The sequence below is a fragment of the Vanellus vanellus genome, assembly GCF_965231255.1.
Source record: "Vanellus vanellus genome assembly, chromosome: 3".
In the NCBI taxonomy this organism is placed as follows: Eukaryota; Metazoa; Chordata; class Aves; order Charadriiformes; family Charadriidae; genus Vanellus; species Vanellus vanellus.
Genome location: NC_138907.1, coordinates 33,779,003 through 33,798,360, shown reverse-complemented (window position 1 = coordinate 33,798,360; position 19,358 = coordinate 33,779,003). Strand labels below are relative to the sequence as shown.

Below are 19,358 nucleotides of genomic sequence, written 5' to 3'. Positions count from 1 at the left end.
ACAAACAAAGGGCTTTTGTCACAATAGGGTAAAGTCTGTGTTTTCTTTGTCAGTTGAATGGAGTGACAGTGTGACCTTTGCCAGAAGTCATTGGTATTCACAATATTGAGAGTTCACGGGAGCTACTTTTGTTTTCCCTTTCTTTATTCTTTAATAGAAAAACTTGATGACTGTTTTTCCCATCTTTGATAGCAACACCCCTACAGGTATCAATAGGTGCTGCAATCTGCCTTAAGCATTGACAAGCAGACACTATGAAGAAGATGGAAGAAAGAGGATGATTTTTTAAAAATTTATTAGCCCCTAGATTTAATTTTTCCTAGGACATAAAGGGGTTGTATTGGAGGTGGGTTACACAGTACATCAGAAATTTGACCTTTGTACATATACTCCTTTTCATCTGGGACGTTTGATGAGACTGAAAACAAAAAACGCATGGAAACACACTTTCTGCTGTGGGGAAAAAGACAACTCAAAAGCAATAACAAGGCAAAACAGAACAGAAATCATTAAATCCCAACCAAAAGCCCACTCAACAACAACTATTGTTTTCCCAGATGTCACAGTTAACACCATGAGATTATGCTGAACAATTTGCTCTAATCTCTCCCTGTGGATGCCCTGCTTGCACTTTTGAGAAAGTCACTTGCAATGACATCCAGATTTAACCTAGCACCACTCCTGTATCCACAGAAGTGTTTTTCTGCGGTGCTGTGGTTAAAAGAAAAGAAAGAGGTGGCCTAAAAAAAAAGGGGGGGGGGGGGGGGGAGGAAGAAACCCTGTAAAATTAAATTTGTGCTGTTAAACCCCTTTTCATCCTCCTTGTTTAATCCTGTGTGACGGATCACCAAGAGTCTCAGCAACTTTTGGAAAGCAATGCTAAATACAACTAGTAAATTCCTTGAAACATTCACGCATGGTTTAGATGGGGCCAGACAAGGATGGTGCCACACGTGCCTATTCACATTTCATGACCCTCTTTCTCTTTTAGTATCCCTGTTACTTATTTGTTTACCTATCTTTTTGGCCAGTAAAACCGAAAACATTTCCTCCCCTCTCCTTCCAAATGCATGGCTCTGCAGCAAACCACGCTTTATAACACATGAGGGGAGAAGAGGAGGGGGGGGAGACACTGATATTTACACTGTGCTTTCCATTACCCACTCTGAGCTCCCAAAAGTCCCTTTTGCCCCTGTTAGGTCATTGTCATCATACTGCAAAAGCATGCCATTCACCGAGAGGCTCCTCTTTGTCCAAATGTTTGTTATCTTTTTTGGGTAGGTGCAACACTGAGATGTGGCGAAGTCCCCCATGTCAAAAGAATGGCTACGTTTAGTTTTGCCCTCCAGAGGCAACATGAGGAGGCTGCGAAATTTGGACTCCGGCTGGCCCAGCAGTGGCTCTTTGTCCGAGTGGCGGGCCACTGTGGAAGTTCTGGAGTCTGTCATCTCCTCCTTTTTCTGACATTTCAGTTCCAGGGAGGCAAAAGCTCCCATTAGCCGGTCAATATTGTGTTTTGACCTGGAAGGAGGCCTCCACTTACTGGACAATGTGCCCTGCTCACTTTGGAGGCTATAGTCATCACAGTCGCGGCTATTTGCAGAGCTGGAGGAAGAGGAGATGCTGCTCCTCGCAGACCGACAGTTAAACTCCATAAGTTCATTTCTCACCACCACTTTGGGATTGACTTGGGGCAAGACTCCATTCTGAACTGGTTGTGCTCCGTTTGTCTGTGAGTAGACGTTGCTGACGTTAGACATCTTCCCCTGGGAATTGTTACAGACCTTATAGCGGACCATGAGTATTACAATGAACACCAACAAAGTTGCCACAATGATGCCTCCAATGACCAGAATCATGGTCCCACCCAGGAACTGGCTGTGCATTGACTGGCACTGAGGGTAGTCCTCTTTGGTGAAGAACTGGGCGCATCCCACAATATTGGTGGCAGTAAGGGTCGTGGCTGTGTCATCCCACATTGCCAGGACACAGAGGTCGTAGCCTGTTCCAGAAACAAGGTTGTTTACAACAAAGGCTTTGTTTGTAGCCGGAATCATCCTTTAAAAAAAAAGACAACAAAAAGAGAAAAAAAAAATTGGTTAATCTTCACACTAAGGGAAAAGAGAACAGACATAAGAACAGTGTGGTGTTTACTGTGCTGGGTACTGGCAGAGACAAATCAGAGCCATAAAATTCAAACAAGCATTCAAGCTTCCCAGCTCCTGTGGGTCCAACATCCCATCATTCAGTAATACACAAGTTTTGAGAGCCAACTCCCAAATCTGCAACAAAGGGAATAAGAAAAAGCAGACCAAACTAGTCCGGGATTTTTTTTTTTCTCCTCACTTGCTTCTGTCCTAATCTTAAATATATTAAAATCTGAACAAATACCTCAGAATAAAAATATGTGCTTACAAAGAACAGTTCTTTCTGAGTGTTTAAATGATCCTTGAACCTGCTGAGTCTGAACCTGGTGGTTGCCACATCGCTTCACAGGTGCCTGAGCATTTACTGTGGAACATCAGCAGGTCGCTCACCTTGTGAAGACAAGGGGCTACATTTAGTTTTCGCATTCTCTGAGAGTGTAAGGCAAGCAGCCACTTCCCTTTCCTCTCCCCCACCTACTTTCCCCATCCTCCTACTCCCCACTGTGGAAAATATCTCCTACAAATGCAGCTATTGTCTTCTTTGCCAGAAATTTCTCCCCGCAACCACCTTCCTGTGTCAGTGAAAAAGAAATACTGTCATTGGCAGTATGAACCATGGAAGTGTGAGGAGAGGTAGGAAGACGCAGGGATGGAAAATAGAAGGTTTCTTTAAAATAAAAAAAAAATCTATTCAAATACATATCCATTTTCAAAAACAAAGTGCTCCAAGTTTGGTCATTTACGGCTATTATTCTTTGCTGCCACAAAACAAGCAGTCATTTGAACTCATGCAATATTAGAGCATCACTAGCATTCCACATTAGCAGATGGGAATGAACGTGGTGTGCCCCCACTTCAAACTGGTGAAAATTGCAGCACATTAGTGGAATACAGTGGAGAATCCCAGATTTGGTGCCTGGTGGGCAGCCAAAAATAAAACCAAAAAGAGAGCCCATGCACGTTTCTCTTTACTTCCACATAACAGGCTTGAGTGAGAGAAAAAAGCTGAAATCAAAACCAGCCCGTTCTGACCTAGAGCTGCAGATCTTTAGCACCAGCAACAAGGGAGCCCTCCAGGCACTCACACCACACAGCAAGCTGGCGTGACTGCCACTGGGACGGTACGGCCTGGCCAGAGGAAAAATGCATACTCCTTGTTTTTTTAGCCTCGAATGGTCATCACAGCTCGCCTAAACTGCAGCCCTGCAGAGGCCCTCCCATGCAGTGGGAGAGAACAGGGCTGCAGAGAGGAGCAGCAACGTCGAGGCACTGCACAGATGAGCTTCTCATCGTCTTTGCATTTATGCATTCACGCCACTCACACCACCCTTCGGTCTGGCCACAGGCGAGGATGTGGCTCCTTTTTAAAAAGCAAACAAACACACCAAAAAAAAAAATCTGTAAGGAAAAGAAATATCAGGGAGAGACAACTGGAATATAAATATCACCTGGCAGGTTTACTCAATGTTATATTTGAGATTCTTGGCACATTTATCATCCTAATGGAGATGTTCTGCACAGACATAGATGAGCTATTCAGAATAAGCCAAGAGGTGCTAAAGCCGCCCCCCTGGCAAACTCCAGATACAGTTGCTAAAATGGTTTCTAACAGTCCAAATGGTTGGTCTCAAGCTATTTCTAATTGTTCTCCTCTCCCTGTGGCTCTGAGAACAACACATCACTGGCCACAGCAGCTGGGGCAATACCTGCACCTTGTTGAACTGTTGGAGGAATTTCATGTGCACACACCGAGGATGATATATGGAAGAACAGAATACTATTGATCTTCAAACGTATCATCTTCTAACCCTTGTACGGTTTTGCCAATTGCTTCCTAGCTTTTCTGTATCACCTAGTGCTATACTCCACTTTCCACCATCACTCCCAGCCACGTGCTTAAAAAATTCTGCAGTGCATAAGTCCTTCAGAAATTATTTCACTGTGAAACCTCATTACAAACAAGTAGCACTGTTAGCAGAAAGAATAGTCAGCCCTATAAACTAGGTCTCGGACTCGGGTCATAACTCTCGAAAAACAGAGCTATAGCACCATCTGTTAGAGTGGTTCCTTTTGCTTTGCACTGATGAAACACAGAGAGACCTCTATATGCTCTCTAAGCAAACAGCAAACAACTGGGTTTACAGAGTATATAGCTTTGCACACATCTTACGTGTATAGAAACAGTCTTTCAGCCTAACATGGTATGCCCATTTACATGGAGTGACCACTGATAACTTCAATCATTTACAACATGTTTTCTTCAAATACGATTACACACAGGCTTCCAAGGAAATGCAACTGCCTGGAATATTCCAAGGACCGTCAGGCAGTGATAGTGGCACAAAACGTAGAGCCAGTCCATTTTTAAATGTACAGCAGTGAGGCCCCAGCCAACCCTAAAGCTTAGCCAGGTTAACTGTGTTGAAACTTGTCGTAAAAGCTCATCTTAGCCTTTAAAAGAAACTGAGTCATTTCTAAACTCAATCAGTCCTGGAAGCTACAGCTGTGATAATATTGGGACTAATAATAGCTTTATAAAAGATCACAGTTGCAATCCCAATTATGGAAAAAGCAATCAACCCTCCCTATACATCTAAAATGAAGAATTTTGGATGTTTCCGTAAATAAACTTCAAATGTTCTTGAAAAATATTCAAATTAATGTTATTGTAAAAGAACAGCTGAGCATAGGAATAAGCATCAAGTTCAAGAGCACTAGGAGTTAAGTAATTAATCTCAGCCTCAGTTTTCTAGCTTGCAGGGAAGACGATCTTGTTTTCATGAAGTTGCCAAATCGTAAGAGTATTTTGGCATTCCTCCACGCTTTAGCCCACCCTCCCCAAACACACTGCCAGTCAGCTATGATGGATGACATCTCTTAACGTACCCCACACCTAAAATCGATGCAGACACATTTTCACTCTGGGATATTGATGACGCTTTGATTGTCCCCAACATGAGTAGCTGCAAGATGCCACTTCAGTCTTTGCTTTGCTGCCTAACAGGGGGAGTCTCTTCATGGCTGCTCTGTACATCTAGCACCATTAGTCATGGACCACCGTGCCCTGACATTGGGACTCAATAGCTCGGAGCTGCCACAAAACCAAAAGGGGTCGTTGAAACTGTGTCTAGGCAGAGATCCTGCAAGGCTTTGTTCAGTCGTCTCACCAGCTAAACAGAGAAAGTTGATTTCAGGTAGTGAGAATCTATAGCTTGGTTCATTGGAGATCAAAAACAGCTTTAGAAAGTTGTTAGTTTTTCAAACTCACAAGATCCCAGTGCTCACTTGTTTTAGCCCTCAGATAGCAAACATACTTAATTGCGGCAGTATCTTGAGGCACACAGCCTGATACTGTACTCCTGCTCTTCGGGGCAGTGTGATCTTGCAGAGATGCTTCTTATTACACAAGAGGAATAGAGATCTAAATTTGATACTAGCATTTATTTAGGGAAAAAAAGAATAAGAGTTCACTAATTGCAAGAGGAGATCAACCAGCAAAACACTTGCTTATTTTTAAACTAATGATTGGTTATGACAGGTTTTAATGTGTACAGTTTAAGGAGCCCGGGAACAGTGAGGGCTGGGAAAGCAAACAAATACTCAAATATATTAACTGTGTAAATGTAGTCTTAGCTAGGACAACAAGAAATTTGAAAATTTCCTTATGGGTACTTCACTGTCCAGACACATAAGACAGTAATTTTTTTTTCCTCTGGTTTATTTTCCTTGGCATTAGGAGGAGCAGCCAAATCTCTTCCACCTTGGTGACAGGATTTTGTTCCCCGATTCATAAATTGGTTTCTGAATCCTATCTGAAAATCAAACTACCCCAAGGAAAACTATTCATATAAGAACACGGTTCTGGCCTCTTGGATAATCTTGCCTCTAAGGAACAAAATGAGCATAGAGGTCCTACAACTGACCTTCTTACTTTACAAAAAAGGCCTCATCTCTCACCCTTTGGCACAATAGCATCACTTATTGGAAGAGGAGCAGACCTACGGCCAGGATCGGGGCTTGGCATAAACGTCCGAAATAAAACAACAATAGACAAATGCTCCCATGAGAGTTTATGTGTGCTGAGGAGCTATGAAGCTGAGATGAAAGTTTGCAGGGCTTTTGCAAAAAAATACATTCCCTTCAATCCATGGAGATTTAAGTCTCATTTCGTAAAAACACCAAAATGAGACCATGAGGCCCTTTTTGAAAAAAAGGAAGGGTAGTGCTGGCACCCTTCTTTGAAGTAAACCTTATTTTCTACCACCACCACTAAAAAGTCCTTGTTATGTCCTTGTAGACACAACATATGGAAAGCAAGCAGTTTTGTAATTACTCACTTCAGTGTGTGCTGATATTAAGAAAATTAGAAAATAAATTACTTAGAAATGCAGGAGAAAAAGGTTTGCTGCAGACTTCACTCGTAATCCCAGATGCAAGTGAGCACTGAAGCTTGCAGGGAGTGAACTGTGCTGAGAATTTAGGAGACCTGAGTTTTATTCTCTGCTTTATCAGTTGCACTGATATCAGGCTCTACTTTATCAGTAGCTCTCAGTTCCTGAGAAATCATTTTGCTGTGCTGTAAATCTCCTCATTTATAAAATGGGGATAATGCCAGCAATCTCCTTTCAAAAGAGGCCTGTAGTGTATGGAAGGAAATTAGTAGATATTATGATTACACTGTAATATACAAATGGGTTCTTTTCTTCTTTGTAGCACTGGGGATTAGCAGGAGTGAACTGCTGGTTAATATTGTGGTTATGCAAAACAGACAAATTAGAAAAAAGACAGATTAGGCTAATTGGCTGGGCAATACTGTTCCTTTTCTCCATTGCAAGAGGCGTATGATACCATCTTCTTTTAGCCTGAAACTGCTTTAATCACAGAACTTGCAGGGAGCTGTAAAGGCAATTCCTTTGGGAAGGCACTTGCAACTCCCAAGACTCAGTTTTATACTGACCTGCTAGACTACGTTGCTTTTCTCATAGTCCTTTTTTTGTATTATCCAGGGCTATATACTGTCTGTATTGCAATACAATTTCTCCTTTTGAAGTGAATGCTGGGAGCTTTACATGGAAAGTCATGCAAATTTATTAAGTGTTTGTATCTGAGAAAAAATACTCTAAAAGCCTAACTGCTTGGGTGTGAATTTTCTGTGCCTAAGCGTCTCAACCCAAACTCTTCCTGTAAGATTCTACGAGTACGTGCCACGTCCCAGGGCAGACACCCCACAATAAACGGTCCATGTCTCTGCTGGTAAGTTCTATTTTCTTCCAGAGTGACTCCAGAAACCTGGATATCAAAAAGAGCCCTTGGAATATTAACTCCTGAACCATGCTGGAGAAAGCACGCAAGGAACTGTACCAAGCCATTAGCAGTAGAGATGATGGGGTTCCGGTGAGTGGGACTGTTTCTGGGCCCTCATTAACTTACCAGCACAGCTGTAGCCTATGCACTAATTATGAAGCAACTGCTAAGCAGCAGAGCTAAACATTGTCACTGTGTACTACATTTTGTAATGAAGAGGGGAAAAGGAAGAGGAAGAAGGGTGCCAGGGTGAAGTAGCTAGTGTTGTGTAACATCATATTCCAGTTATTTAGCACACTAACTTTCCTGCTTAGGAATGCCTTAGTGTGAAAGTATCGATCTCACTGTACATTCCTATTCTTACACTTCTGTCCACACAAAGGTGAATTCACCTAAGTGCAAAATACTACCCTGATTGCTCTCAGCACTAGAAATAAATCCAGAAAAGCTTACCACTGGATTGTGACCAATTTTCATTTTTCAGTGAAAATCTCAAGCCAAAAATGTTCATTTATTTCCTCGGTAAGTTTGTCTCCTATTTTAAAATCTCTGGGCTTTTTCCTTTGTTCCAGTTTCAAAGATAATTCTGAAAAAAATAATGATTCCAGCTAACCTTCCTTTAAAGTATTGTAGAAGGGTCTGATAGAGTCCTAATTTTCAGGTGGAGTGTCCACCTTCAGTCCCAGTGGGATTAAAGTAGCATGGTAGAGAAAGGGGAGAGGGAAAGTATCGATAGTGACATAGTGGAGAAAGACTGGCTAAAAAGCATGTAAAAAGAGTGGGCAATCAAAGGATGGAGTTCATTGCCTGAAGAAAGACCACATAAAGTATCCTTTAAAGCCTGGTGGATGTAGCTCAATGGCACACAGAGGATAATGAACGCTGGTGGCTCTGGCAATGTTACAGCAGCAGAAAATGACAGAAAGACAAACAGGTTCAAAGCAGCCATTGGCAGGGCACTATCAGGCACGTGGCTACCATCAAAATGACGGAAGAAGTCCAGGTGGCCACCGAATGGGGACCAAGATGACAAAAACAGCTCAATAGCTGGTTGAGTGCAATCAAATATTGGTGAAGACCTTTCAGCAAAAACAAGACAATCAGAAAGGTAGTGAAGTGAATCAAGGCAGTGGAAAGAGTTCAGATGGTGGACAGATATTAAGAAGGCTGCAGAAAAGGGCAAAAAAAGATCAGAGGAAGACTAGAAGGATCTAAATTGCAGTGAAAATGTCACATGTGATGTACTGCCTGGGAGCAAGAGCAAGTAATTGACAAATTTGGACTGCGTAGTTCGCATTCTTCTCTCCTGTCAACTTTTGTAATTTCCTTGAAAGTTTAATGGTATATGCTGTTGTCATTTTTTGCTGTGTTTTTTTTTTTTTTTTTCCCCAGAAAGCCCCAGTTTCTGCAGTCACGGAATGAAAGTAAAATCTGAAATATTATTAAAAGTTAAGTAAGCTAACAATGAAGATTAATTTCTGACCCTTCAATTTTCCAAAAACGTTCTTGAATATATATCTTCAGATCATCCTAAAGCCTCAGGAATCAAAAAACAAATACAAAGTACCAAGTATATTACTTTGTGAGATCTCACAGTCTTTTGATGCCTGAGTCAAGATTTTTTAATCTAAGAATTTGAGAAAGACGGAGACCTACTGTTACCTGCATCTAGAAAAAATGACAGTAGTATTTCTGGTGTCCTGGGAAAAAAGATAGTTGTTAGTATTAGCAACAGGGTGTAATTCCTCTGTCAGTCATGTCAACATAAAGAAATGTCAGATAATACCAGGAGGTAGCCAGACTTGTTCAGTAAACACTAACTCAACCCAGCATGAATAATTTCCTGCGTTTTTTATTTTATTAGTTTTGGGGGGTTTTATGACATACAATCATAATTTTGCCTTCAGATGGAACATTTATTATTAAACACAAATCCCTTCCTGCTTTTCTGAATCTTGTCTCCTCATCACTCACGCATCCAGCTGCCCTTCAGAGAATCTGTCTTGTCAAACGCAACACATAGTACGTATCATTTCATTATTATTTCCTAATTTGCTTATGCTCTTTTCTGCTTATTTGGAAAAGTGGGGTGGGAGGTAGGGAAGAGGAGACCAAGCCAAAAGCAATTGATATGTCTGTCACAAGATGGTGAGCCAGGGAGATACGGATAATGAATATATTCCCTGTGCTACAGGGGAAAGGAAAAAAAAAAAAAAAACAACAACAAACCCAAACAAACATTAAACTACTAGCTCAGAAAATATAAATTTGTGGTGATACCTGATAGGCTGCTGAACAATGTCCCCTGGAGACGTATTGAAGTCATTCTGCAGGCAACAGAACGAAGCATAGGCTTCTAGGGGACATTACTGCACAGGGCTGAGAAAGGGGAACGGTGTTACAAGGTATTCTGCTCCCCTCCATTAGCTGTTGCTCTAAGAGTAAATGCTCCTCTCTCTATTATTCCCACCCAGATTCTTGCAAACAATAGGGAGCTGCAGGCAGGCAGAACTGGTGAGGCACTTCTGGATGAACAAAGATGACTGGAACCATCCCATAATGACCTGAATCAAGGAAGGTGCTTAGTTCGGATGCCCAGCTGCACGCTACTGCGCTGGGACAACCTCGTTTTGGTTAACGTTGGTATGACAACAGAAAATCAGACTGTCAAGCTCCTTGATCCGTGCTATCATTTCTTTCACGTGGGCACGACAGCAGCAGGCATTTAGTGCCCTGATCATTAAATTTTATCTTTAAAGGGAATGCAGACAATACACCAGGAACATTTGACAGCACAAAAGCTAAATCTGGTCACACCCAAGCCATTCTGCTACGCACGGAACACCTTTCACCTCAACATATCCGAGATACTAACTGCCTCAGAAAAAAAAAAATCCTCACATTAATTCAAATCCAACTAAACCATGTTTAAGCTCATTAGCAGAGTAATTGAAAGCCCACACAATATTTGTTAGTAAATGTGAAGCTGAAGTATTTATGAAAACAATGCACAGCCATACCAGTAAATTCACTCTGTATCATGTTCATATAGAGTTAGAAAGCTGTCATAATTCACAGCAATTTTTCAAAAAGCCAGACAGTAAATTTGAGAGTAATCAAAAAATATCTAAAGTCAGTAAGTTATTCTACTGATAGTCAAAACAACACATTACAACTACCCTATTTCTAAAGATGGGAAGGGATAAAAGTTATCCGTGAGAGGTGCTGTCATCAAGCAGAGTGTGGGACCTGGGACACTTTTCTCCTAGGTTTTTATAGACAAACGGTCCATGCGCTTGGCTGAAGTGTGATGCTTATTCTCTCTGACTCAAGTAATTTTGAACTGTTTTATGCAGAGTTGGACAGTTACACCAGAAAAGGTCATCCTACCGTACCAACAGAGGTTCCCAGAAGAGAAGCAACATTAGAACTAATGAGCACATTTAGGAGCTCAGAGGTAATTAGTTTGCGAAAGGGGTTCTGCTATTTTCCTGGCGGAACACAGCTGTGAGATTCAGCTATACGCTGTCCTTTCTTGGGAGTTACAAGCAGGGCCTTCCACTTATTTCCAGGTGGTGAAATCTGCAATTATGATAGGATCGAAAAGAGCTGACGGGGATCCTATCGTGGTTGACAGTTGCCTCCCCCCTGTTTCTGTGAGAGCTCATGCGAGCTGAGGTGCAGAGGAGGATCTTAAGATGACTTCCCAGCAGTTTTGTTCATGCTTACTACGCAGAGCGCTTATGCTGGGTTGCAACTCATATGTCCTGCAGAAACTCTGTGTCCTGTCACACAGGCTAATTTTATCTCCGGAAGGTTGTGCTGGAATGACAAAAATGCCAGGCACAGCTAGAAGTTACGTTTGCCTGTGTTTTGTAATTGACTGGTCAAAGCAAACTCCAGCAAAATCTTGTTCGCTGGTGGGAGAAGCGTGGTGCCAGCTAAGAGCTGACAGGCCTATTCTAACTACTCCAACCAAAAGTCATATTGAGTGAATCAGAGGTCTCACTACCCATAGAAACTGTGTATAGACAGATACATCTGTCTGTATAAAAAAGTGTTTCAACATCAGTTTAAGACACCATTTATGCATTATTAAAAAGTTTAATCACGTAAGTGTTCCCCCACCTCAGTGACTGAACTCGTGGATAGTCTCAAGAGATTGGGGATGGTTATCTACCAGATTTTCGAGCATCCTTCTCATTGTGAAGTTGAAATAATGAGTTTAATTCCCAGTAGAGAGGAAGGGAGAACTGCATCTGCCAATTCTCAAAAAGGAGCTAAAGAAATATCAACTCACGAAAGATACAGCCAGAGTATACCTATGTTCAGAGAATGTAGCAACAATTTAGAAACATGAAAAGCTGTTTATTTGGAGAGATTTTTACCATCACAGGCAGGTTAAAAAGCAAACAGGAAAACTCTAAGATCGAGGACCCAACCCTCTAGCCTCTCAGGAAACATGGGAAATATCTTTTACTATCTAAAATAGATACAGTAGAATTGCTTGCTTCTTGTAAATGAACAAAACTTATTGAAAAACAATATAAGAAAGTCTGAATAACGAACTTTTAGTATCAACCATCAAGCTTTTAGTTTCTGAGTTAGAAGAGGGAGAAAATCTTTCGCAACAAAAATCTCTGTGAAACACGCATAACAACGCACAAGGTAGGGAGAACCAGGATGATTCAGGGTGACTTTTGCAATAACGTAGGGGGAAAAAATATTTCTTTCAATTGCAGAATGAGGACACGGGGTACAAAAATGACTAATGGTCAAAAGCATTGTCTCGGGGGGGGGGGGGGGGGGGGGGAAGCAGCATAGATATGTAATAAAGGCATTTCCTAAAGCACTGGTTTGACATTTTACCACTTTGTGGGTATTGCATATAAAGCAAAGGAAAAGGAAGGCTAGGACTAGATGGGCTAGAAAGACATGGAGACGTTGAATTTCGGAATGCTCTACAAAAGGCCAGAACAGTTACATCCTTTCAGTCTGTGATACCAAAAGTGGATAAAAGCATTTCTCAGCAACCAGAGACACCCTGCTTCTTTCAAAGCTGAGCCTGGCCCAAAAGCATACTGTGTGAAGAGTGACAAATACATTACTGAAAAGGAAAGTAAAATCCATCCAGTAAGAAAACAAGTTTTAATTTATAATGACCCCAGGAGGAAGAAAAGGAGAAGTCAATGATAGATTCCAGTGGTAGCATGATATTATCGCCTAGAAATATGTTTCTCTGCAAAAGGATCTCAGGCAAGTGTCACAGATTTCTAGTACAGGAACAAAGTGTACTCAAAAGTAGTCTACTAGTTCCTGACATGTTACAAACGAGATCCAGAAAACTGAAGGAAGCTGACGTGAGTCATCTGGTAGGCTAATGGCATAACCCAGAACCTGAATGTAAGCAGTCCAGAATCCCAGGTTGTGCATCACGATAGTGAACCCATTGCAAAGACGAAGGCATGATCAGTGTTTATTGGATTTTCTTCTTCCAGGTACTAGCCATATACTTTTGCAAATGTATATTTGGCCCTCTTCATGTTACTTCGCAGTTACAGAAAGTACACAGAAGGTTTCAAAGTACTTGGAAATTAATTCACTTCTACTTTTAACCAAGGTTACCTATTAAATGAGTTTACAAATATAAGATAGCTCAGATTTGGTGTCTCCCTTTTAATTTAGAGAACCACAACTGCTCTATTTAGGTTTGATGGCGTAACATTAAGAAAAGATTAAAATTTCTACTTGTGTTTCAACTTCTCCAGTTGATTAAAGTTTCACCTGGTTCCTGAGATGTACCCACTTACAGCTTAAGTTACACAGTTTTGTTGAATATGCTTTTAGGATTAAAGAGACTCGGGCAATGAGCAGCCAGTCAGCAAGTTAATAAGCTTTCACATGAAAACCAAATACAACAAATGCTAGGTATGCCATCAGCCTGTTGATATAGCTACATCCAGATCTGCTAGGTTTATTACTTTCTTACCATGATTAATTATTAGTCCTCATACCTGAAGTTTTTGCAGTCACGGGTATTTCATTGTCCACCAGTAGAACAAAAGCTTCTACATGTTATAGGCATCCATATGAAGTCATTACATATAATGGAAAACAGCTTGTGAATAATTTCATTGAAAAATTCTATAAATACTCTGGAATCATACATGTAAGAGCACCCACCCTATACTGTTGAAACTGAAATGAAAGAATGGATTTTTCTTTATCTTTGCTTGAAAAACTTTCAAAGCAGTGAGAAATGGAGGAAGAGACTGGCAGACTTCTCTGCTCTGCAGTGTTTCACGTGTAAAGCTTACAAAACTCTCTCTTCACTCTGTAAAACTTTCTCCGAGTTTTCCTGCTGTAACTCCGGATAGCATAAGTAAGTAGGACATGCAAAAATGACCCTGAGACCTAAAAAAGGAGAGCATGGAATAAAAAGGAAATCAAATACACAATGATACTAAACCCACAATTTTTGCCTGCCTGGAGAATACAGAATCATTTGTCACCTCTGATATCAGACAAGGGAATGCTGTCCTCATCCTGTCAACGTGAGCAGTAGTACAAAATTTGCCAAATGTTTGTTAATATTTAGGAGCAAAAAAGATGAGCTGAACATTGATTCATCGTATCAAGCAGCATCAAAACCTCAGTGTGACCCTTCTGAAAAGACTAAGGAGTAACAAGCCAGCCTCTATCATTCCTAGAAAGGAGGGTAAAATAAATAATCTAAAAAATCATAACAGAAATATAAGATTCCAGGCTTCTTGGAGAGTGCAGCCAGCACTGCATTCTAGGGTACGCTAGTTCTATGACTCTGTTTTTCAATACATATATTTATCATGAGTATTATCAATAAAGGCATTTGACTCAACATTTCTAATAGCCAATGTAATCCTTCAGAGGAAACTTAAGCATGTCCCTCTTTAACCACTATATGGGCTGGGAGAGTTCCTTACATCTGTAGTGAAGAAAGAACAAAATCTGTTGCCCTCAGTAAAACATTTTCCCTTCATTTCTCAATAAATTATCACCCCAAAAGCTGAGTGAAGCTCAGAGTGTATGAGCAAGGGAATAAAGTAGACAAGATCTTTACTCCCTTATGAAGTCCTGCAAAGCTGTGGTCCACGAGCAGAACTGCTGATTTTGGCTTCTCTGCAGTGGGCTGGAGTGGGACGAGTCCTAAACTTGCCTCTGCACCACTTGATGCACAGCTGCTGGGCTCTGAGTTCCCCTCTCTAAATGATGATTGAGTCCCCTTTCTAGGTTGTGCCAAGACAGTGCTGTCCGCGTGATGTGTGGAATTTGGGTAGGCACTGCCATCAGTCTGTGGCAGGACTGATGCAAAGCACAGTGTCTGTCTTTTTGCTTGAGGAGAGAATGAGAGTGAGACTCGAGCATCTTGGCTGATGAGATGACCTTTACCACTTTCTCGCTGGATAAGTCAGCCAGCTTTGGAGAGAAGGGCCTGATATGTTTTTTTAAAGTTTCATTTCTTTCCTTATTTCTCTGCCTCACCAAAGTGACAGGAGGAGGGAGAGTCACCAGCAGAAGAAATGAATCTACAAACCTGCTGAACTGCAACTCTGACTAAACAAATGGGGAGGACGTGGCTTGTACTCAGACGTCTGTAAGAGGAATGCCCACATTTCCCCCAAAAGGTGCAGCAAAAGAAGCAAAACAGCAATGGTCTAACAAAAGCTGTCTTTTGTCCTTAAAGTCTGCTTGGGAGCTGCCTTTGTGTCCCCACAGAGACAGCCTGGAGACACCTCAAGCAGAACACACCCCTGCTTCATTCCTTATGCCTTGTCCAGCAGATTGTAAAGATAAGAAAAATCCCGTGTCCAAGCACCTCAAGGTTTTTTTTATCCACTTTAAGATTCATGATTTCTTCCAGAAGAGACATTTAGGGTATAGTCCTTCTCTGGCCATGTGCACATTGTCTTTGCAGGAGTGTATTATTACCACCCCATTCAGTGCGAAACTTTTTCTAGACCTGACTTGGGAAATATCGGCTCTACTGTGACGGCGCCACAAATCATTATTTGGTGATTGAAAAGCGGGATGAAGTTGATATAGTTGTGGCACTGCAGAAAACTTCTATGAGCTGCTGCCTTTTACATAACTTGGAGAAGTTACTACCTAATGTGTCTCGTAGGCAGATTAAACTTAACTTGTCTCAGCCAACAGAAACTACAGACAGAGCCAAATGATTCCCCACAATACATGTGTTTCTCTCTTCCCCATTAGCTTGACTATAAGCCACAAGTCAAAGATAGTCTTGTCCTGAATTCATGTGGCCATGTACCTTGTGAAAGTATAGCTGACTCAAGGTGATTAAATTTCAGTGAAATATTGAAGAATGCTTAATTGGTTTTAACACCTCAGCAGTAGAAAAGAATTTATTCTGCCATGACTAAACTTCGTAACTATGTTTTGGAAAATTAGTTGCTTTTTAATGACCACACTGGCAACTTTTTGCAGTGCCACAGAAAAGATGAATGGACAGAAATGGTTTTGTAACCACCAGTGCATTTTCTTGCTCCATAGTGTAAATACACTGTGGCCTGCCACAGGTTTCACCTAGGTCTTGTTTTCTCACGTGCACTCTGGGTTGGCCTGCAGATCCCGGCCTCTCTATTCTCTGAACTGTCCCAGAACTTTCAGAGACATATTTCTAAATCCACTGCTCTGTGGATTTTTATTTTTTTTTTTTACCTTGCTCTGGAAAGAATCATTCCACCCTCCCTCCAGCACAAAGACAAATGTGATTGCTGCTCCTGAACATATGGTACATCCTAAAAAAAGGGTTATCTTGTAGGAGTATATCTGTATGGATCACTTATCACACATTCCCCAACGGAGGACTTAAGAGACAGCATCTCTTTTTCGTTCTCAAGCTGCTCATGTTCAGCATTTTTCTGTCTCCTGTCTACTGTTTCCAACATGCTCATGATTCCTCGAGAGAGAAAAGCCCACTCCCATTACAACTGGCCTTTTGCATATCGCTCAGCAAACCTGGATCTGCTCTACCGCCAGAGACTAGTTGCATAAAATACAAAAACAAATATGCAAAAAGTTATCCTCCTTTCTGGGTTTATCATCTCAGATTTGTCTAGATTCATTCCTCATAAGAAAGAAATTCAGATTCTGGAGTATTTGGTGACATTATGCCCCAATTTTTTGTCTCTGAAGAGAGCAACCTGTAATCACATGAAAAGACAGATTTTCAAAGTTATGAATTTCTATGCTGCTCTCAGTTTGAGAAAGAAGATGTTAGCATGATATTTTATCCCAAAGCAATTTTCTCAAATTACAACATTTGTCTTCCTCAAGAACCTATAAACATCTTCAGAGAGACTCATGTGGTAAAAGCAAAGGGTCATTATTTCACAGGAATTCACTACATTTTTAGGCAAATTCTTTGAGGACTTCAGAATCCTTTCACCAATATCCAAAAGTATCTAACTAGAATAATTGCTGAAGGAAACCCTTTATAAAATTCAAGAGACAGCTACCCTGAGTTGAAGGAACACCTGGCTCTATTATGGGCTGTAAGACAATCCTATACAGGTGGAGTTGGCTCCTCTGATATTTCTGTGCATTGGCTAAAATAGATTTAAGGCTTGGTAGAGCAATGGCTACCGCAGTTGCCCCCACAAAAATTTACGAAGGCATGACAAAAGCGGACCCAGCTAGGAAACCTCACTGAAACACAAACCCCTTACCTAAGCACAAATTGCAAGTTTGATGATGGCCGGTGTCAGGCGTGCACACTTTTAAGGATGGCAGGAAGATAAGTTTAACATGGATGCAGGATGGCCAAGATAAAAGTGAATTGGAAGTATACGGGATAGTGTGGCCATAAAAGATGATACAGCAAAAATGCAAATGCATCAGCTGGTTTCATCTTGGTTTAAATCGGAACAGGGTCACGTGGGGATGAGCACAGTGGTCGTAGGGAGCCTTTTGGTACCAAGACTATTCACACAGCCACCAGCATACTATGCCTTAATTCTTCCTTCAGTGAGTATCAGCAGAAGTGTTTTAAGGCTGCGCTTGTGCTCACTAAACCTGGCCAAACCTGTGCCACTGGACTGACTTTGTGATTATTTCGTAAGAGAAACCTGATACTGCAACCTCTTAGCTGCAGCCCTGCTGGCATTGCAGTGCTTCAGACCTTGACACAGGCATATCAATGACACCAGCAGAAGCAGCAAAGAGGAAGACGCTGATGAATGACTCCGGTGACCACTAACAATTCCTGTCTGTTCCCAGACAACAATACAACCAAAAAGGCAGATCTAGACCAAGCCTCTTCTACAATGACTAACAGCACAACAGACAGGCTAAAAGGCAGAGAGGTGTGTCTGCAGTGCTCAGAAGATCCTTGGATGCAACTGTCCAAGGGACTGGCTAACAAAGAGCATCCTTACAGTCAAGTAAGAAAGAAGTATACATTTTCACGTTTTTCCCTCTCAGTTGCAGCCCAGTGCGAAGTATCATAATATACTCTTCTCGGTTTACTCACGAGTCCAAATGTTTCTTGGAAGCTGGATCTTGCTTGGATAAAAATCCATTGAAAAGATTCCAGAGGAACAGGATAGGAGACACTTAATGGATCATAGCTTAACAGCTTACCCAGGGAATAAACAATGGTAGAGAGAGACTTTGAACTTGTGGACATTTCTTAACATTTGGTGGGGTCTTTCCTACCAGAGTTCTAGACCACGAGTTTCTGAAATCATCAATACTTGTTCTTTCCATCAGCCTTACTGTCAGGACTGTAAGGGGAGGGCTGATACTTAGAGACAAGCACTGTCTGAAAGCTTGACAGCATTCTACCATGTCACTTAAATGGGCTTTTCTTAGTTCTCAAGGAAGGTGAGGCCATGTAGTATCTATTTTTGACGCAGCCTAAGAAGATCCATTCAGCATATGACTGCTGTGACATGACTGCTAGTTAAAGTAATAACTATTCACACTCACAAAAGTTAAGGTGATGGAAACCATAATGCATAGAACTATAGCATTAATGTACACAGAGATGTTCAGTTTTATTGAACCTGCTGACTTTACCAGAAGACTTTGATTGACAGTTTGACTGCTTTTACAATCTTGCCTTTGTAGGTGGCTTGTTGCCACATGTTAAGAGCAGCACGGGTACTCGTGATCATCTAGTCTGATATTCTGGACAGCAGAGTCCAGCGTAGGCTGAGGAGTTTATCCAGGGATTCTTCCACTGAGCCCCAACACAGCTGTTTACTGGACATATGGTCTTAAGGATTTCTCAGGGCATTAGGAGTTGGTGACTCCACCTCCTCCTACTGGTTCATACCACAAAGTTAAAATGTCACAGTTCATTTCTAATTTGAATGTATAGGTCTTCACTTCAGCCTGAGAAATATAAAGAGCGGTTTACACATCTGCATATAAAGCAAAACCAATAAGCAAACAACAGACTTTAAGGCAGCACAGAGACAAAGTCAGCTTATTTAAATCTGTTGCGAATCATTAAAGTTGTGAATTTTGCTTTTTGAAGAGTCAGAGGATGGTGTGAGCTTCTGTAGTTGGAGGAGTGCAGGGGTCGAGAAGATTTGGACTATAAAGAAAAATGTCATGGGTGATGGATGGTCAGTTATTGGCCAAGATGACTGGCTAAATAGTCAATGGCTCCTCATAAAATGGTTGAGAAACAGGCTTGAGAAAGCCCAGGTAGCCACAGGAAGTCTTCCCAAAGCCATGATAAACATGGAGACAAGTTTATTGATAGGAAAAGACCTAGGACAACTGGTTGAAATTGAAGGAGATGCAAAGACACTGTGGAAAAAGGAATACTATAACATTTCATGTATAAAAGGAAAAAGAAGGTAGACTCAGGTATTTAAAGCCAGTTCTGGAGTG

The 19,358-nt window shown here is 41.3% G+C and overlaps 1 protein-coding gene across 1 annotated transcript in view; it reads right to left on the bottom strand.

The window, feature by feature from the left end:
* Nucleotides 1–1,139: 1,139 nt before the first annotated feature.
* Nucleotides 1,140–19,358, bottom strand: part of LRFN2 (leucine rich repeat and fibronectin type III domain containing 2) — a gene marked incomplete at both ends in the record, with an annotated part of 39,927 nt that continues 21,708 nt past the window's right edge. The window contains one exon of the mRNA XM_082480623.1: nucleotides 1,140–2,058. Coding sequence (XP_082336749.1) covers nucleotides 1,140–2,058 — 919 coding nt within the window. The remainder of the gene's footprint in view (nucleotides 2,059–19,358) is intronic.